This window comes from Nicrophorus vespilloides, unplaced genomic scaffold (assembly GCF_001412225.1).
Source record: "Nicrophorus vespilloides isolate i.1.1-1 unplaced genomic scaffold, Nicve_v1.0, whole genome shotgun sequence".
Classification (NCBI taxonomy): Eukaryota; Metazoa; Arthropoda; class Insecta; order Coleoptera; family Silphidae; genus Nicrophorus; species Nicrophorus vespilloides.
This window is the reverse complement of record NW_017098489.1, coordinates 109,812-130,660: the sequence shown is the minus strand read 5'-3', so window position 1 is coordinate 130,660 and position 20,849 is coordinate 109,812. Positions and strand designations below refer to the sequence as shown.

Here is a 20,849-nt window from a genome sequence, read left to right as displayed (position 1 = left end):
TTAGGTCAACTTTCTTTGCTACAAATAGATTTTTTACATAGATTGCGTATTTGAGAGCACACAAATACTAATTTGATTCATTACTGTTGGTGGTAATGATTTGACTAATTTATGAACGTTTTTAACTAGAAATTTCTGTTAAACATTTAGTTATTTTTATATAATATTGGTTTCATTATAAGTAAAAGGAGAAGAAAAAAACGAATGATTAAGTAATTAACTTACATATTTTTTTTAAAATTAAAAATAACACAAATTTGTATCAACTGGTTATTAATTATAATAAATTATTAAAATATAATTAAATTATATAATATTTATTAGTTACAATGCAACCAAATGGCAGTCGACCTAAGTCTTTCCGCCAAACTTATTAAAATATTTTATTCTAACATTAATTTCTTGTCTTAAATTCCAAAAAGACCTAATTTTACATTTAACATTTCATTGTGAATCAGAAAATGAGAGATGCTGCGATACAACTGAGAAATACACAATAGGAAATGAAGATTTTAATTTGAAAATAAGAAAATAGAAAATATGCAGTACTTCTCTTTTAATTAGCTTTCTCACATCGATTCCTTTCACATTTTACGAAGTCTTTAATTAACTTTCGCCGAGGTCTCTTCAATAATTCAGAGTCGAGCGTAAGAAATTTCCTAACGATGAAAATAGGACCCTTAATTAATCAGCAAGGAAACAGCAATATACATTTAAAGTAATTTCTTAGGTTGGTACGAGGACAACTGGTTCGAAATAAACTTAAAGAAGGAAGGGATCGAGTGCACCGTGGAACAGATGAGACTCGCCGCCGAAGGTCATCTGACAACCGAAGCCCTAATGTGGAACCAGAATCTGAACGAGCGGACCATCTCAGGAATGACTTCGGAGGACTTTCGGCTTCGGTTGAACGACGTTCTAAGAGAGGAAGGTTATGACATCGATAAGCAGCGCTATCCAGAAGGATATCAGGAAGCCCCACTCGCCTATGACGCCGTTTGGTCCGTTGCGTTAGGTAACAGATTATTACTTCCATATGTTCTATTACTTAAGAAGTTTCGATCTCAATTGGATAAGAAAAAAAAACTTAAAGTAAATTTGTTCCGAACCATTAAAAAAAATATATGCAAATTGAGGTCCGCAATGAAAATTTATGATGATGTTATCCAGAAGAAGTTTTCAACGCCCCACGAGAAAAAAATATATATATGAAACATTTTCCCCGATGGACCGATTCCTCATATTTCCTCGGCGAGAAACTTTCATCTTTTTTTTCTCTTCCCATTCTCACTCGTTCTGTATATTAAACTTGCTTTCCTTCGTTTGCAATGCAGCATTCAATAAGACTATGGATCGCCTTCATAAATACGGAAAGAGCTTGAAAGATTTCAACTACAACAATAAGGAGATAGCTGATGATATTTATTCCGCCATAAATTCGACGCAATTTTTGGGAATTTCTGTAAGTTATATAACTTACAAATTAACTATTTATTTTTAATGCTGCTTCTTGTTTAGGGTTTCGTTGCGTTCAGTTCCCAAGGAGATCGCATAGCTCTAACTCAGATAGAGCAAGTTATAAACGGCAATTACGTCGTTTTGGGCTACTACGATACGCAGGCGGATAATTTAACTTGGTTCGACAGGGAAGTTTGGAGTGGTAAGTTTAACTATTATTTAGTTCATCAATTTTCTTAGGAAATATTTATTATTTATTGGAAATATTTAAGAAGATCAGAGTTATTCCATGTTTTCTGTGTATCGTTTTATGAAATGCACGTAGTTGAGAGTGTTGCACTTTTACATCGATCCGCAACTCAAGAAGAAATAAAATACTTAACTGCACTTAACTTTTTATAGGTGGTAAAGTGCCTCAAGATCGAACAATCATTAGGAGAGTACTACGTACCGTTTCCCTACCCCTCTTCATCTGTATGTGCATCATCTCCAGTTTAGGCATTATAGTCGCTGTTGGCCTTATAGTTTTTAACATCTGGAATAGCCATAGAAGGTAAGTGCACCCTTTTTTAACAAGTATTATACATTACATTGTATCAAATACAAAGAACTAATGGAAATTTATAATATGTTTTACTATTAAAAAGTAGTTATTGCATATAATATAAATTCATAATAGATTGCCCCTCTACACTTCAACTATTTAGTTTATATAAATTCACTGCAGTACGTGTGAAGTATCACTTCCAGTGATATAATCAATGATCTAATCGTTTTAACCTTCATATATTAAGCCGTTTATCCATTATGTATAAATAAATTATATTAAAATTAGACAATAAATATCAATACATTTTGTAAGCATTCGTATATAATTTTACACCTATATTTATTTATTGCTTTACAATCTCGTTATTATAACTAAATTAACAACAAAGAAATTATTTTAATTGTTGAAAATGCCGAATAAAATATAGAGATTCTTTGTAAAATCAAATGTTTTTCTACATTTATTCAATCTTGTATATATTTGTTTCATAAATTATATATTTCAATTTAATTTGTGTATTTGTTGTAACAAATGTTCTATTTTCTTGTCATATTAACAGTTAGTAGTATGTGCAATTTTTAAGATAGGAATGAACTAAATATGCTACACCCGCAAAAACTAAATAATTTACAATAAGTTAATTGGTATAATTAAAAAAAAGTAATAACTTCAAGTTTTCTGAAAAAAAAATACCGATTGATTTTTATTTTTTTTCAATATATAAATTTAATATAAAATCATCAAGTTATAATCTTTATGCATTTCAAAGTTTAATTATTTAATAATTTATAGTTTACATGGACATTATTTTATGCAAGAACTAAACAATCCATAACATTAAAAAATGGGTTTTCGTGAAATACTTAAGTTAAATAAAATATTGACATTAGAAACATTAACGTTAACGATAATATTAATTAAAGTTTTGGTGGAGATTTGCTGAATATTAGAATATTATATCAAATATTCAACTTTTCTTCTTGCATTGCGAAGTTCCTAATGAGCTAAGTTTCAGTAAGCTCACCCGATAATAATCTTGCTATTATATATAGTTTTACTTGTATTAGAAAGACATACTTAGCAAAGTAAGCTCAAATAAAATAATTTACTAATATCTGATACATTGATTTTCTACATACAAATATTGTTGATATTTTAAATTGAACAAAGTTACATATTTTTACTTTATACCATCACTGTTAATTAGATGAAAATACATAGGAAAAATTCAATATTTTTACGGTATATTTTTGTTTGATTGAATTAATACGAATTAATTCAATAAAGATTTCCTTTACTATATCAATTTATTTCTAAATTTGTACGTAATAATTTTTCGGAATAAAATGAGCAAAGCTAAAATTTATCATAATATATCTTGAAAGAATAATGGAATTTTTTGTAGAGATAAAGTCTCGACTTCCTTCTTCCAATATGCACTTTAAACTTAGACACTACGATTACAATATGATTGATGCCATTCGATTGTGCGATGAAAAATTGAACCTGCCACGAATTCGCCCTTCGTAGTTATCACCTTGAAATTGATGACGGCATTAATGTATGCAGCCGGAATTAGCTCGTCTGGATATTACACACAACAAATTTGCTTAATCCTCTAATTGATAAATCAACTAATGTTGAACCAATAAATGGATTAGTTTCTAGATTAATATCCGAATAATTCAAATTTAATTATATGGTGTATTTGTGATGTGTGTGTATGTGTTTGCACAGGGGGTTGTTACAGCCCTCTGTGAACTGGAGACAGAGCGAGAATGTTATATGAATATCAGCTGGACTAGCAAATGAGTACTTCCTACATCGTCGTAATCAACCCTAAACTATAATTTATAGCTACTTAGAAGCTAATTTAATTAAATGTTTAAATTATAACGTGGATATAGTATTAAATTTAATGTTTTTATACATTGGATGGGAGTAGTGTTTCTTTTGAATCACTTCTGTCAATGTTAGAATTATATAGTTTTTGCATTTGTCAGTTGTTAACTTTAACTTTCTTAAAAACCAAAATTCATTAAATGGTAAAACCTTCAATGATAAGAACGCTATGATATTACACCTAGTTCAGTTTTTTTGCTCATAATAAAGAGCGTGCGATAATGAAGTTGACGGAAAGGTTTTGCCGGTCATTGATCAAAATGGAAAATATATTAGTGAATAAAGGACACGGCCGCCGATTTGTCTCACTGATATGTACGTTATAGATAAAGATACGTAAAAATCATCAGATAATCGTACATTTTCTTACCGCATACTTTGCCAAATTGATATTTGTTTTGTCAATAATTTCAAATGCAAACAATTAATAAGCATATACACTAACTTTAAAACAAGTTTGTGCTTAGATCTCAGAAATTATCAAAATTTTCAATTGGAAAAACAAGAAAAAATTTCTGTTCCAAAATAATTTAGTAAATATTTTATAAATATGAATATATCATGCGGTTAAAAACAATATAGAGATTAATTATAATTGAATGAAAACAATCAAAAACATTAATAATATGAAATAAAGCACTACCGGTATATAATAAATGGAAGGTCATAAACAATTATATATAGAAATTACGCAGAGGATGAATGGAACGCATTCATAAATGCACAAAACACAAAAATGATATGGCATATCCAAAGCACGCCGATTGATTTGTAATTAATTTCGCAGTGTTAACGAATTAATCAAATAATTCACGAAATGCGAATACAATATGCGCACCCGTTGTTAGAGAGAAAGGCGAATTCCAGTTGTTATGCTGTTTTTGACCTGCTTACCGTTTATTCAATTAATAACAATTGAATGTATTGTGTCACGCATTTACATGCAGTACTATTACAATACTGACCATCCATTAAACAGTGATTTCATATATTTAATCACAGCTTTACGTAATGCGATTATAGTAAGCAGATTATTGGTATTATTGAAACAATGGGGTCATTTGGTTTTCCCAAAAATTATAGAGAAATAAAATCATGCTTATTTTTAATTGTATTGAGTTGATGCATAATCGTTTTTTAAACAATATTTATTATGAAAACAGAAACATAAAAACTCTACAATTACATTTTTAAATGATTATTCCAGAATGTAGTCACCATCTACTTGAATATCTGCTTCCCATTTGCAAATATTTAATTAAATAAAGTAAACACAACAAATAAAATTATTAACAAAAAACCGCCTATAAAAATTCCTGTATATATAAAAAAAATACATATACAAAGGGTTATTGGCAATAGATTAATTTGGTGAATATGAAAATGTATGAAATAAAGATAATTATGAAGATATAAAGACAAAAAAGTTATTAATTATAGTTCTAAACGTTAAAATTGATTAAATTGAGAATAATTGTTCTTGTAGTTTTAAAAATGTCTTATGTCTCTGATATATAATACAAAATTGCCGAGATAATCTTTTACCGGTAAACAATAAATATTTTATGTAAAAACCGATTAACCAGTTAACGTTAATATTCTAATTTAATTTATTCTGTGAATTAAAATGTGCACACAGAATACAAATCCAATTTTATGTCTTAGGACTTAGACTTATTCGAATTTTAGTACAAATTGTAGAATAAATGTCGACACTCAAGAATTTCACTATGGTGTAAGGTGGAAATATCATTTGATTTTTCTTCAATTGAATTACAAATTATCGATGTTTGTTATCAAAATTTATCGGTAATATCATATTAGCCGGTAAAACCGATTAACTATTTCCCGGTAATAGAATATTGATGTATATGTTATCGTTAATGTAATATATCGATATTTTAAATATACTTATTATTCATTTTATATTTCATGATATTTAAATTACTATTACTATATTTTACTCCTAAATTTAATGTTATCCCAGAAGATAAATTATAAAGCTAGTAAAGATATTGAAAAATTGATTGTATACATACATTATTTTTAAATAACTATGTTCATATTATTTTTTTCCAGAGTCATACAATCATCGCATCCCGTTTGCAACACAATAATGTTATTCGGAGTGATCATATGTTTGGTCAGTGTATGTCTGCTAGGTCTGGATGGTCATTTTATTCCTCCAGATGCCTATTCCAGCTTATGCCAAGCGAGGACATGGATCATAACCATAGGATTCACACTTTCTTATGGAGCGATGTTCAGTAAAGTGTGGCGTGTCCATCGACTGACCACAAAGGCCAAAAGTGACCCGAAGGCTAGAGCAGTAAATATTTATTCTGATATATAACATTATTACACAAGCAACAGATAAGTGGTTCTATTTTAAGGAAAGCTTATTTAGTGTTAAGACATTAGTACACATTGAATACTTTTAAATACTAGTAAACTCTCCTCTTCTTCTACTTTAAATATTAAACTTATTTTGATTCGCCATCTTTTGGATTAAAAAGTAAAAAATGCTCTTTAATTGCAACCAAAATATGTGTGCTATTATACAGAAATATCATTTTTACATGGTAATTAACTTATGAAATTTTTAATGTCCTTGAATCAATTCTAATACTGTTATACATTTATATCGTATTTTGAAATACAAAACATATTTATAATAAACCTTACCTTATTTTTATATGATATCTCTTACTTATTTATTGTTAAAGAAAAATATTTTTATAACGATTCATATTCTCATATATTATATATATCACGTATAGTATGGATGTAGAATTATTAAACCACTTGAATGGTAGTAATGGGAATGACTCAGATTGAACTAACAGAAAATTTCTACCACTGTTGTTGCAGAAAAAGGTGCAACCCTGGAAACTGTACTCGATGGTGGCCGGATTACTGGTAATCGACTTTGTACTACTCTTAGTGTGGCAGCTCCTGGATCCTCTCCTGCGGAAAGTCGAACTATTTCCTTTAGAAGATCCAATTTCCGCGTCTGATGACTCAAAGATACTACCCGAATTGGAGCACTGCGCTAGCGAGAACAATATAGTTTGGCTCTCGATCATCTACGGCTACAAAGGGCTCGTTCTGGTTGACAAAGCGAAATCGCGCAGTCTTCCTATAAATTAAAATGATTGAAATGTTGCAGGTGTTCGGATTGTTCCTTGCATACGAAACTCGATCTGTTAAAGTAAAACAGATAAACGATTCCAGATACGTAGGCATGAGCATCTACAACGTTGTCATTCTATGTCTGATCACTGCCCCCGTGACCATGGTCATTGCCAGTCAGCAGGACGCGAGTTACGCGTTCATCGGTCTTGCAATTGTCTTCTGCTGTTTCCTGAGCATGGCCCTGATATTCGTGCCGAAGGTCATCGAAGTTATCCGTCATCCCAAAGATAAGGCTGAGAGCAAGTACAATCCGGACGCGGGGGTCTCTAAGGAGGAAGAGGAAAAGCTACAGAAGCTTGTCGACGAGAACGAGGAGCTTCAAAGATTAATAGCACAGGTATAATATTAGCAAAAACGAGCATCTCATTAAATTCAAATAATAGATATTACGTGGAAAAGATGAAAGAAAGTAATTACATTTTTATGAGAATATTTTACAAAGAAGAATACATCCAATTAAATTTAATATTTTTGCTTTATAACGAGCAATTCGAAATGTAACAAGTCAATAAAAACATGTATAATTTAGTAAGAAATGAAATAAAATTTTCATTAAATATACTCTCAAATGTAAATGTATATCTAAATTTATAAATTATAATACTGTAAATTTCACATTAAATATAATATCAAATAGTATTACTATTAGCCCTTTGAAGGGCCAGAAATTCCTAAATTTCTAGATCCAACAAATTTCTAGACAACAGAATCAGACCACCTTGTCAACTTAATGATCATCGGATGGTGTGGACTATGAAAACTGATCGCTTGATATACCATAAAAAGTAAAGGGTAATTCCTCTTTCCTGGATATTTTCTAGAAAATCATAATAATGCCGACTAGGCATGTTAAAAAGGTTGTACAATGCTTGTCCCACTTCCCCTCAAATAGTTAAATAACTAATTGCACTGGAAAAAAAAAACAAGTTACAACAATTAAGAGTTTTAATTGATATATCGAAATAAATGGTCGATGACCAAGAATCATTATCCAAGGCCAAGCATCGCTAGCTTATTTGGAGTAAAGAATCATATTTAAGATATTTTTTAATATAAAAAAATATCTAGGGAGCCGCATATATTCCTATTTTTGTTAGTGGGAACTGGAAGCCACAAAAGAGCCACGGGTTGCCGACCCCTGTCTTATACACTAGAACTTAGTAATATATATCGCATTTGCATATATCAAGTTCTTATATTATAAATTTAGTGACATGGTGTTTGAGAACCATGCAACGTGAAGTATCTATAAATATTTTCAGTATATATCTAGCAGAGTTACGTAAATAGAGGCATGCACATTGTTAACCGCGAGCGAAAACTCTTGTCGTACGAGTATATAGGTGTACTGTATTCTGAAAGTTACTCGGTATACTTCAGTATTTTTAAATACACTTTAGTTATTGATCTCTAAAGCACTTTATTGCTACCATTACTTAGAACTAATTGTATATCAAAATGACAATCAAGAGGACTTTTTACATAACAAAAATAATATCAAGACATCTTTGCAATTTTTTATCAATTAAGTGACGTAATATATAATTATCAATTTATCTTGTATACTTCATTCCATATCACAAATGAACTAGAAAAGTAAAATGAATTTTTGGAAAAGAACTTTTTCGTTTTAAACTTTCTAACTAAATTCTGCTCTTTCCTTCTGAATTTACTTAAAATTTTGCATATATATTTTTACGACTTTCGACTTTTCTCCGAAAATAAAAAGTGAATCATTAAAGCTTTAATAAAGTGGACTATAATTGAAAAAAGAAAAAAACTTTAATAGAAAATGTTTTCTTAATTTATGAACTAGAAACAGTGTAATATAACAATATTGTCGATGTAACTCGGTGGTAATAAAACATAATCCCGATATTAAGTCCCGGGGTGTAGAGGCAATATACAAAGAGGGGAGACAAGCAGCAAAAAAAGGCATCCAGAAACGAGGTCAGAAAGTCGCACAAAGAACTAATTAGAGAAACTCGAGGGAAAACTTTTGGTATTTATAGCCGGAAAGTTTCCTGCTAAGACTTGGTCAGACGGACGCAAGAAGAACAAGCGTCCATCGTCTGCTCCTTGCATCCTCCCACGCGAACAAATCCAGCTTTCATAAATATAAATCTAGTGTTGTTTTCTCCATTTCGATCATTTTCCCTTTATATTCCTGTTTGTAAATTCCAGAAGGAAGAAAAGATTCAGCTGCTGAAGGATCGATTAACCGAGAGGGAGTCGAAAGGAGGAGGAGGCAATACGGGCATCCTTCTCGTGCCACCTACCATCACCCAAGGTAAGGAAAACCTGATCATCGCCGATTTCATTACTGATGCTGGGACTTCGGACTCCGCCATCGGCGGTGGACTCTCTATTTACACAAGATCCAGCAGAGCAAGCCAATCCGATATTGAATTTAGCGAAAGTTACCTTTAGATAAATACAAACAAAGAAGCACGCCATTCACGAATGTACACAACTTTGGAACAAACACCATCAACAAATTGAATTACTTCACAGTATACTTCTGCAAATTGATAACCGAACTGGAATTCCAATTCAGGTCTTTTCCACGATCTGCATCCATTTTCTTTATCAAATTATTCATGTTGTAACACAATAATAGAATAATAGTATTCATCAGTGGCGGCACGTAAAAAAAATATAATAATTTTGAACAATAAGTTTAAAATAAATTAATATTGATGGAAAATATTAAATTTGTATATATTTACAAAAACAAGGAACATACACTTTATACTGCAGCTCCAGCTTCGCAGTCTTTCTGCACGTGTTACCACTGGTAGACATATTATTAGTTATTAACCCTACATGTTTTAAATTTGATCAGAAAATACACCCTATATACAAACATGTCTTCGAAAATCAACTTTGTAAATATTCCACTAGCTAGTGTAATCTAAGTGTATAATTAGTTAATCATCTATATATAATTTGGAGTTAGCAATTGAGGTCAAAATTTACATTGAACACCACAAAGAGCCTCCTTGGTGGCAAGCAAAATTACACGTGTCGATGGCAAAGTCCTGTGGCTTCCAGAAATTGAACTCGACTAATTGAATCAAACTCTCGCTTTGGCCCTCGTGTCCAATATTAACTCAATTAAAACTCCTAACGGCATTCCCTCAACTTTTTCCCTATGAATGTTTGCAACACTAATTACTCGTTTACTTTATACTTCGTCGTCCTTCATTTTTCACTATCTCTGCACAAAATTAGCTAAATAATTAAATATAAATAAATACCGAGTATAATACTCACAAATTGTGTGCAAGCCCGCAAGAAAAGCACGTGTTCGTATTATACACGTATACATAAAAAAAAATCAATATTTTTAATATTAACTAAAATCACATTGCACTGGTCTATTAGATTTTCATAAATGCGAAAAAAAAACTTTTTATGAAAATTATGTTCTGTTTATTTAAATTATTGTGATCATTCATCATTCAATCATTGTACACAAGTGCGTATTATATTCGAGATTCTATGACACTCAATGTTGTTAACTTGTACATATCCCCTTAAATGTATATCTAGTCGAACGAACACTTTCAACAATTGTTACAGAAACAAATAACCGAAAGTCGGCGTAGATCTTGACAATCCAATATTATTATAAAAATCACACGCACACTTCTCCCAATGTTTGTACTGTGTCAATTAAAACTTTGCATGAAATTCATGTGAAAAAAAGGAAACAAGCTCATTTCACCAACAAACAAAAAAAAAACACAAATTTTGTGATTTGGCTGATTGGAAATTGAAATTTGAAAATTTAATTTTTTTATGTTGTTTTCGAAAAAAATTAATTGGATTTTTTTTCTTGTGAATCTCAGGTGTGAAATGGGCTTAGAATCGGAAGGTAAAATAAAGATAATTATAATGAAAAATGCATGTACATTAACAGAAATAAAATAATTCTTAGCGAAACCAATTCACGCGCTTGAATTCCCCGATATGCATGTTGATCCTTCTTTCTGCTGTAGCTGTAGTTTAACATTAGTTTCTTAGTTTTCTTTTTATAAGTAAGTTATATCTCGTTATAACATAAAAGAAAATCAGTGTTTATTTGTAAATAGAGAAAGAATTCTTCTGGCTCCCAAAATGTTTAAGCAAACAAAAAAATGTTTATGTTGTAACGAGATGCGTGTTAATCAGTTTTTTTATAGTATTTATATTTATTTATAATATTAATTTTGGGAGTTAATTGAAGATTTCTTTCTTTTTTTCTGTGCAGATACCCAAGATGAACGTATCTAACAGCTGCAACTTCGGATGATATTTTTATCTGGTTGAACATTACCGAAAAATAAGAAAGAAAATATAACGAAAACCACGCTTGTTTAGTTTAGCCACAAAATTTGCAACAACCACAAGAACAACGGAAACGTAAACACAATCAATCCATTTTTTATTTAGATATATATTTTGATTCTAAACAAACGTGGGAAACTATTTACTTCGTCACAAAATATTGAAAAGTCCAGAAAAGCAAACACATTTTCTAATAAATTAATAAGGAGAACTTAATAAAAAAAATATATACAAGTTGCATTGACTGAGATTATAAGAATTTATATAGGAACTTTTTATATGTTTTAAGAAATTTAAAAAAAAATGGAGTAAAAAATTTATATATTATATAAATTAAAGAAAATAATAAAAAGTATATTAAAGTGAGGCGATAAGCGAGTAACTTTCAAGTCAATTCACACATACTTATAGTCAGATTATTTGGTTACTTTGACTACTTTCAATTTGGTTACCATTGTAATTCAAGGAAGCTGAAGTAAATGAAACTTGTGAGCTAAGACGTCTTAGCGAAATACCTTATAGTGAGAAAAACAGCTCAATGTGTGTAGTATTTTGTCATACATTAGGAAATATTTGCTACTTGGAAACGAATACATTCATTCTAACGCTTTAATCGTGAACGTTTTTTAAGCAACATCGAAATCGCCCATTCTTCAAAATTTTCTGTTACATCTGTAAACTAACCAATCGCTTGTATCCAAAAAAATAATGATACAATGCAATTATTAAAAGCGCGCTGTGTTTAGTTAGTAAGATCGTGGAATAAACGAACAAAAGAATTCTAAATGTTGTGATAGATGGGTTAGTGATGGAATTGGATTCTGGCGATTGGTGAATTAGTTTGCAAAAATAAAAAATAGAAAAATCAGACGATACACTCAAATCATTGGTTAGTGATCTCGTCAATCTCAATATAATTTATAGCCACATTTAATTAAATAATAAAAAAAAATAAAGTAATATATACAGATAATAAACCAAAAAAAATCTATAGTTAAATAATGGATATCGAAATTGTTAAATATAGATGATTTATAGAAGAAGATTGGATGTTAGGCGTTGTTATAACGAGATGTACTTATTTATAGGAGAAAAGAAAACTGTTAAACACATATATTCCTATACGATTTAATGTTTACAGTAAACAAGTAAAAAATAATAATAATTTTTAATGAAAAAAAAATGGGAAAGAGTGAGACAAAGAGAAGTACATTGTTGTTACATCAAGCTTCGTTTCTTTGTTTTCTTTTTATGTACATACTAAACAATTATGAATATTTTGTAACTTTATTTTCTAAGTGTTGGGCTTTGAATAAATTGTTTATATTGTTCTAGAAAATAATGAGAGAGAAAATAAATATAGATAATGAAAAATGTAACAAATCCATAGATGAAGATTTATTCAAGGCTCAAATGATTGCAATAGATATTACATATACGAAATGTTAAATTAATGTAGCAATATTTTAGGGCAATTGATTTTTTTTGTTACGTTTTTTGTATTGTTTATTTGCTGTTTTGTAAATAAATGTATTTGAAGGACAGCAATAAATTTTTGCGATCTATGCGAAAATTTGTTGTGATTGCATTTGCCATACCCCATTACGGCTCAAAATGAGGTATGGCCATAAAGCAATAGCGTTACGTTTTGTTTTCTCGATGATTTTTTATTATTATATACAGTTATATATGAAGAAAATCGAGTGTGTTATTTTATTTGTTATTTTTATTTTTATTATGATTAATATTATATAAGTACAGTAAATAAGTATTTAATATAGTACCTATACATCGCAGTTTTACTGTCAGACTATGTGTTCAGAACCCAATCAGCTACCTAATATTATATTAAATATAAGTGTACAAAATAATATGTTTTTTTCATTTATTAAACAAGAAAAATATTTTAACATATTTCAGATATTTTTTTGTCATTTTAATGGTAAGTATTGAAATAAACTTAAATTATTATGTGTAATAGTGATAATAAATAATAACATTTGTATTGTTTAGATCAGATATGCATGTATAACATTTAAAATAATTGTAAGCAAGAACGAAAACCGGAACGAAATTTGAATGACGGTTCATTTCGATTCACTTTTTGTCATTAAATTAATTTATTAATCGATTTCTTCATATATACTCCATGTAGAAATATCATACTTCTAGACATTTCTTTTTAATCACAAAACAGTTGTTACAAAAAATATGATGGTGGATAAAGTGAAGAAGAATTTTCGTTTGAATCCGTTTCATTCGGAACTTTTTTCAAATTTTTATTTTGCGATTCAAATTTCGGATATGAACCGAAACTGAACTGACATTTTTAGACAAACCGAAACCGAAGCTGGTACGATAAACATTTACTTGGAACTTAACCGTGAAACGGAACGAAATTTATTTTGCTTCGACCCTCTACTAAGTTGGATGAGAGGAATGTATATCAAAAATTTTAATACAATTTTCTATATTTTATATATTAACTAATAAATACAAACATAAATTATCAATTAATATTAATTACTTATTTTAAGTTGAATTAAGTATTCAATTTAATTAATTGTTATTAAAAACAAGATACACATAAAAATAGTCAAGCTTTTAGTATTATTCATATTTTCTGTTTGATATTCTCTTACATTTGTTTAGTCTTTATATTCATTGTTTGTGAAAGTTGCCCAATGTTGAAATTCATACTTGTCTAAATTGAACCGATCAAATGGGAGGAAATCCCGAAAGTAGTTCCATTTGAATAAAGGTAAAATTTAATTTAAAAAAAAATCAAGCTAATAAAATTATTAACTTTTAAAAATGTTATGTTCTTGAAATAAAAAATAACAAAACGAGAAGCATTTGTATTTTATCTGCAGAAACTAAGAAAGAGCATATAAGTACAGTGGAACCTCGTTTAACGAGCACCTCACCTAATGAGAATTTCGCTTAGCGAGCAAAATAAATTATAATAAAAATGACTTGCTTAACGAGCGACGTTTCGAATAACGAGTGACGATGAGAAGAGAAGTCCCGGATTGCGCGTCCGGATTGCGAATGTGTATTTTTGAATATGTTTCACTATACGAGTAAAAATCCGAAAATTTTGGAACGGATTAAGCTCGTTAAGCGAAGTTCCACTGTATATGAAATATTAGGCAAACAGAAATTTTACTGAATTATACTTAGGAAAACGATAGTTAAGCCAGTAATCCATCCATCAATTTTATTTTCACTTTTAACTATTAACTTTTATTTGTAATGCACTTTTGTTATAATATTTCTTTCTTAAATAAATAACAATATTTGATTAAAATTCGGTGATCCTGTCCCATATTAGATTGTTTACTGTAAATTTTTCAATTTTTATAAACATTAAATGAAGTAAAACTGCCGATTATCCGGGTTCAATTTACAGTAGTCTGTCTTACTTATTTTATAAGCTCAACAATAAAATTTTCTCTGCAAATTTTCTGTTTAGTAAATGTACATTTTGACCTATACATATATATTAAGTTTTTAAAGCAAATAAAAGCGATGTTTGTATTACCCGTGCTCAAATTTTCTACGGATAATCGGCGTTTTATATCTATAATTTATAAGTAAATAATGAGTGAATAATGAAACAGTCTAAGATTGAAAATTGAGATATTGAAATAACCACACAAAGTGGTTTAATTATTTAAATAGAGTAAAATTGCATATGCGTCATGTAATATTGAAGGACGTATTAAGGAAACCATATATAACCGCAAATGACGTACTTATTTTTAGTGGTCAAAATATTATAAACTTAATCTAATCTACGTGGAATATATGGAAATCACTAAGTAATGCTTAAACGGAGATTTCCACAAAAATATAATCAGATGCTGTAGAAACAGTGGCGAAACATGAAAACTTTGTCTTCCCCGCAAAATATGATTCTGGTCCGGGGCACGAACTTTTTAAAAGCGAGTTATGGTTCATAAGGTCTAATCAAAATTGAACTTCGGAGCCCAAACCAAATTTGATTTGAAGGAGAAAATATCAAAGATGAAGATGAGGGGTGTAGTTGTTTCACTATTAGAGGTCCCGAAACAAATGTTTATCTTTAATTATAGTTTGTTCACTGACCAGAATGTGAAAATAACGAAAATAATAGCTCAGTCAATAAACCTTCTTAACAATGAAGACACTAACTGATAAATGTTAATAACTATTATTTTTTTGAACGAGATCTATACATTAAACTTAGTTATAACTAAATAATAACTGCATATTGAATTAGTTATATAAAAACATTAATTATAATAAAAATGTGAAGAACAATAATATATTAATCATTTTTTCTGAACAATCAGTTTAAGTTGAATTATAATCTCTTTCCTACGCAAAACTATAACTTTATATTGCATTATTGAAATCTTTTATTGAAAATTATATGAAAACTGAGACATTTTGGATACATAATACTTATAGCAATATAGCGATATATACAAAAAATAATACCAAAATAATACCAAAATGATCTACAAAATGTTAGTAATAAATGTTGTCTTATTTAACTATTTGTTTTAAATATCAATAAATTATAAATTCATTTTACTGGTTAAAATGTTGATACACCTATCATAAACAAGCCTATCCATTTTCATCATCTTTCACGCGTATATACATGTGGCTATTATATCTTTAAAAATGAGTTAGACAGAAATTTGACAATAACTAACATTATTTAAATGGTATCATGTCGTGGCTTATTTAAGATCTTATCAGTATTCATTTAATAATGTTTCCATTTTACTACTTATAGAAAAATAATGTAATCTATCAAACGTTTTCATACATTGAAAGTGACAACAAATTCGTGTAATCACCCATACTGGCAGCATCATTACGCTCTTCTTCATCTACCAATAATTGATTTCTTGTAGCCACAAATACAAACATGTAATGCTCCTGAAAAATAAATAAATTGAACAAACACAAAATTAAATTTTATGAAATTAAAAAAATCCACACCAAATTCCTCATGAAATCATCTCGATGAAATCTTAACGCTCTGGCCACATAACAAACATCATAAACTTTCTCCTGCATTAGTTTTAAATGGACGTAAAAACAAGTTAAGAATATTCCGCACCCTGTTGCTCCATCACTTTAAAAATAAATAATAATTACGTTGATTAACCGAATTTATATTCAAATAAATTAGATTTACCTGCACGTTAAAAGTATCTTTGATTTTCGAGCGTTACTGATGAAATGTTTATAGACTTTTTGGAAGTTAGTAACTGTTGGCAATGTATCCCTAGGCCAACATTTGACTTCAACCAACTGAATTGATCGCGAACTCTGAAAATTGTGCACATTATTTACAAATGTTCACTTCATTTGCAATAATCTTACTTTATTCCTTTTATTCATCAGCTTCAGTTGTTTGACACTGTAGATTTCGTTATCACTTTCTGATAGTAAAGATATTTCGATGTAAGTTGTCGGCTTTAATTTATGTTCGGTTTTTGTTGGCCAAAAATAGGGACAATCCTGAAATATAAATATTCGAGTTAATTGTTATTAATTATTGTATAAAATTATTTCTTAATAGCGACATCTATGTATATTTGCATGAAATAATACTGGAATTCAATTTTGAATAAATTTAAAAAATGTGTTCGGGATTTAGTTCGAAGGACAGACTTCTAATAAATACTAATGGAATCTTGTTTGTGCAGATTTTAGAAGTAGAAAGTCGCCGACAGTTGCGTTACCTCTAACCTGTAAGTATTTATAAATTTTATAAATAATCTTTCATACATTAAATTAATATAACAAACTGTAAATATAAAATTATCTACAAGTTATTTAATTATTTGCTTTATAATTATCTAAATCTTAAAATATTCCATAACTTATGTACATATAGATTAAGAAAGTTGTTTAAATAAAAGTAAAAAATACTTACATTTTTGGATTCAATATTATGCAAAGAATATATCAGTGATGCTTTCGTTTCATCTACGAGACGCCAAAAATCACAGATTGTTGTTGGCAAAGGTTGCTGTGCACAAATCAAACGCGATTCTATGCGAACAGCATTAATATAGTCGCCAAGAGATTCATCGATGTTTCTTTCAAGATAAATAAAATACAAATGGCCTAAAATCAAATAGTGTAAACACAAGTTTTAAAAATAACATGTTTTAATCATACTTTTGAAGACATGTTTAGATCTGTTTTTATCAATGTTGTTTTGGTAACTTGGATTTATATATCTACCCAAGATGTCCAACCAGTAATCATGATTATCAACAATTGCTTTTGAATGAATCAAATGTTGTCTCTCCGACAATTGAGGGTTTAAATCAACCTCGAGTATCTCAGATGGACTACTGTTTATTAATTCATTCACGACACAGTAGCATAATTGATATTGCAACTTGATTAAAGAAAAACACACATACAAAGTTAAGTTTCTAATTAGTAAGTAATGGTGAGGAACGAACCTTTTCCTTGATCATACAGCTGCGACACGACCGAAGTTTCATTAACAACAATGGAAAATCCACTTTCTTAATTTCTTTTGCCATGGTGAAAGCACTGTGAGATAGTATGAAAGCTCCAGTTCGCCCAATACCGGCGCTAAAAGAAATATCACATTGTTTATAGCTTCCCTGGTGGCCACGTTTTTTTGTAGCTAGCGTATTTTCGCATGATGCAAATATATTCGTCATGCATGACGCCACTTAAGGGATTAATAATTTCTAATACCGTACCTGCAGTGCACAACAATTGGAAATGTTTGAACAGAAATTATTTTTCTAAGGAAATTTACCAAACTCGGGGGTCTTATTGGCACGCTGTTGTCGGGCCATGTTGTAAAATGATATTGAACCACCTAAAACGTAAATATTTCTAAATGATTTTACAGAGTATTAGGGTAGAAATGCCTAATTTCATTAGGATTTCTAAAAAAATCGTATAATCGTAATTCGATTTTTATAGATAACCTAAACCACCTATAAAAGTAGCTAAATTGAATAAAGATTACAATAAAAATTATTATAAGCAATATATATTATCTAAAATTAAACTTAATTTATGGAAACGTCCCATACGAGGTTTTAGATATCAATTGTCTTCTGCTAGTTAGCAATTGTAGTACTGTTTAGGTTATCCAAAATTTGTCATATATCATTTTAAAGTATACTTATTTAGCTATAATTTTCGATAATTGTATTAATAATAATTAAAAACTATGATTAGCGTAATAATTTCCTTTTTTGTTTATAAAGGTTGTTACGTACAGTTGCCTAAATTAGGCAGTTGTACTAACAAGCAAATTGTACACATTTATGATCAGAAATTAAAGTGCAAAGTGAGTATCAAAACCTAACAATATTTTTAATTAAATTTTGCTATATTAAACTAAAACTTAAAAAATCTATCCGAGGATACATATTTAACTATGGCGTACAATGTCTTAAATATAACATTATCACATCACTATTATCTTCTATAATTGTTTTTAAAATATATTATTTTTGATGACAAATATATAACATGAATAATTTACCAATATCGGTCAATTTGACCTATTTTAAAGTTAACCGCATTTATCTTCTAAAATTTGATAATCTATACAAAAGAAGCAAATTGACTTCCTTATGACTTATAAAACAAATAATGTCAATGATACATTTACACAGTTATTACATCTTCTAGTTGGTTGATAGAGTACAGACTTATAACTCCAAGTTAGAGCACCACATTTTAAATATTCTAGTTTGAAGAAATATATCTATTCCAATAATAACTTTGAATGTTTAAATAAAATTAGGTGATCCAAAATCAGCAACCCTCCAGTATATTACTTACGTCTTTTACATCTTCGCCTAATGTGAGATTAAATGTCCTGACTTCAAAATCCAAATACTTAACCGACTTTTTGCAGTACACTTTAATGTATCCATACTTTTTGGCGGTCCTTTCCTCCGGCCAATACTTCTCACATTTCGCTTTATCATTCTCCACTAAATTCGTCAACATAACAATAATCGAAGCGCTTTCTTGCCACACCATTCTCCAAAAGTCCGTGAATGTAGTTTTCAACGGTCCTTGAGTCGCAATATACATATTTTCATCTTTATAATCCTAAAAGATATCTTCGGTTAATAAAATTTACTAATAAAAATACAATGATGAGACCTTAATGTAATTGGCGTTTATATATTCCGAATCTCCAGTTAATTTAACTACAGTGTTGACATCTGTAAATATATCAATGTATTTTTATAAAATTAATATTTATAACTCACTTGGTAAAACATTTACATAACGATTCTTCTTCGGGTATTTTGAACCGACGAACACGGATTTCGGTTGGGGTATATTCTTGAATCGTAACAGTTAATAATTTTCAAAAAAAAATATACAAAATAATTGATAATAATAATTACCGTATGTTCAAGTATAATAAAACTCGACGCATCATGGCTTAATAAGAAATCATTTAATTCTTCGTTATTAAATTTCTTGTAATAAATATCATGAACAACATCTGTCATGACGAACGTATCTGGTGAAATGGCTATTGTTGTTTTTTTTAATTTATAAATATATATAATACAGCATAGAATGATCACCAATGGAATCGCAGCTGTAATATATTTGAAATTATTAAATGCAATTGCACATTTTTTTGGTTCGAAACGGTATAAAAATTTGTAGTGTATATCATTTCCATATGTTCTTTTGAGGACTATGGCTACTTCGTGATCCTTGTTTACGAACATAACATGTTGCTCCTTTTTGGTGAGATTTATAACTTGTTCGAACAGATGAGATTTCTCACTCCACTTGATATCTTCTGGTATATTCGTAGTATTTTCATATTTGTATAAATATAATAAGCTAGAATACATAATCATAAATAATATTTTATTCTAAATGAAAATACTTACTTTTCGGCTGTAGTGACAATATTTTTTATATTTATATTAATTTTGCTGCACTCCACTGAACTGTTATCTATTATCGGAAGTGGAAAATCTGTCATTTTGTATATACAATACCTATCTATTAGGGTTCTACCATTATGTGGCAATAAGCATATACTGTATTTAGTATTAGGATAGAATGGTATTGAATTAGTTTTATATAAACTAATTTTGCCTTGTATGTCAAAAATATTGGGCATTCCATTATAAGTTACATTTATTTTGGTTAGATTATAGTCAAAATCAAATTCCCATGTAATTTCTATACTATCTGGAGAAATCTTTACTTTTATGTCTTTAACAATGGACATGTGTTCATTGTTTTTATCTGGAAATTAATGTACTACTTAGATAAAAATAATTTTAAATACAATTCAATAATTACCTTGCATATTTTTTTTTCCATCACAAATAATAATTACAAAACAAAACAGTAA

At 29.2% G+C, this 20,849-nt stretch overlaps 2 protein-coding genes across 2 annotated transcripts in view; one reads left to right on the top strand and one right to left on the bottom strand.

Annotated features, from left to right (window-relative positions):
• The window catches only part of LOC108562549 (gamma-aminobutyric acid type B receptor subunit 1), a 100,920-nt gene extending 89,280 nt beyond the window's left edge, over window positions 1–11,640 (top strand). The window contains exons 5-13 of the mRNA XM_017920932.1: window positions 731–1,015; window positions 1,335–1,462; window positions 1,519–1,660; window positions 1,861–2,011; window positions 5,990–6,239; window positions 6,773–7,021; window positions 7,080–7,442; window positions 9,290–9,395; window positions 11,361–11,640. Coding sequence (XP_017776421.1) covers window positions 731–1,015; window positions 1,335–1,462; window positions 1,519–1,660; window positions 1,861–2,011; window positions 5,990–6,239; window positions 6,773–7,021; window positions 7,080–7,442; window positions 9,290–9,395; window positions 11,361–11,383 — 1,697 coding nt within the window. The 3' untranslated portion in view covers window positions 11,384–11,640. The remainder of the gene's footprint in view (window positions 1–730; window positions 1,016–1,334; window positions 1,463–1,518; window positions 1,661–1,860; window positions 2,012–5,989; window positions 6,240–6,772; window positions 7,022–7,079; window positions 7,443–9,289; window positions 9,396–11,360) is intronic.
• A 4,330-nt stretch (window positions 11,641–15,970) lies between these two features.
• LOC108562555 (receptor-type tyrosine-protein phosphatase alpha-like) lies at window positions 15,971–20,819 on the bottom strand. Its single transcript, XM_017920938.1, has 14 exons — window positions 20,798–20,819; window positions 20,377–20,740; window positions 19,873–20,326; window positions 19,732–19,807; window positions 19,622–19,683; window positions 19,292–19,567; window positions 18,190–18,311; window positions 17,920–18,055; window positions 17,627–17,852; window positions 17,379–17,572; window positions 16,823–16,960; window positions 16,635–16,768; window positions 16,436–16,571; window positions 15,971–16,372 (listed from the first exon to the last, which is right to left on the bottom strand). Exons 1-14 carry the CDS (start codon window positions 20,802–20,804, stop codon window positions 16,244–16,246), a joined length of 2,454 nt encoding a protein of 817 aa, XP_017776427.1. The 5' UTR covers window positions 20,805–20,819; the 3' UTR covers window positions 15,971–16,243.
• Between the last annotated feature and the right edge of the window lie 30 nt (window positions 20,820–20,849).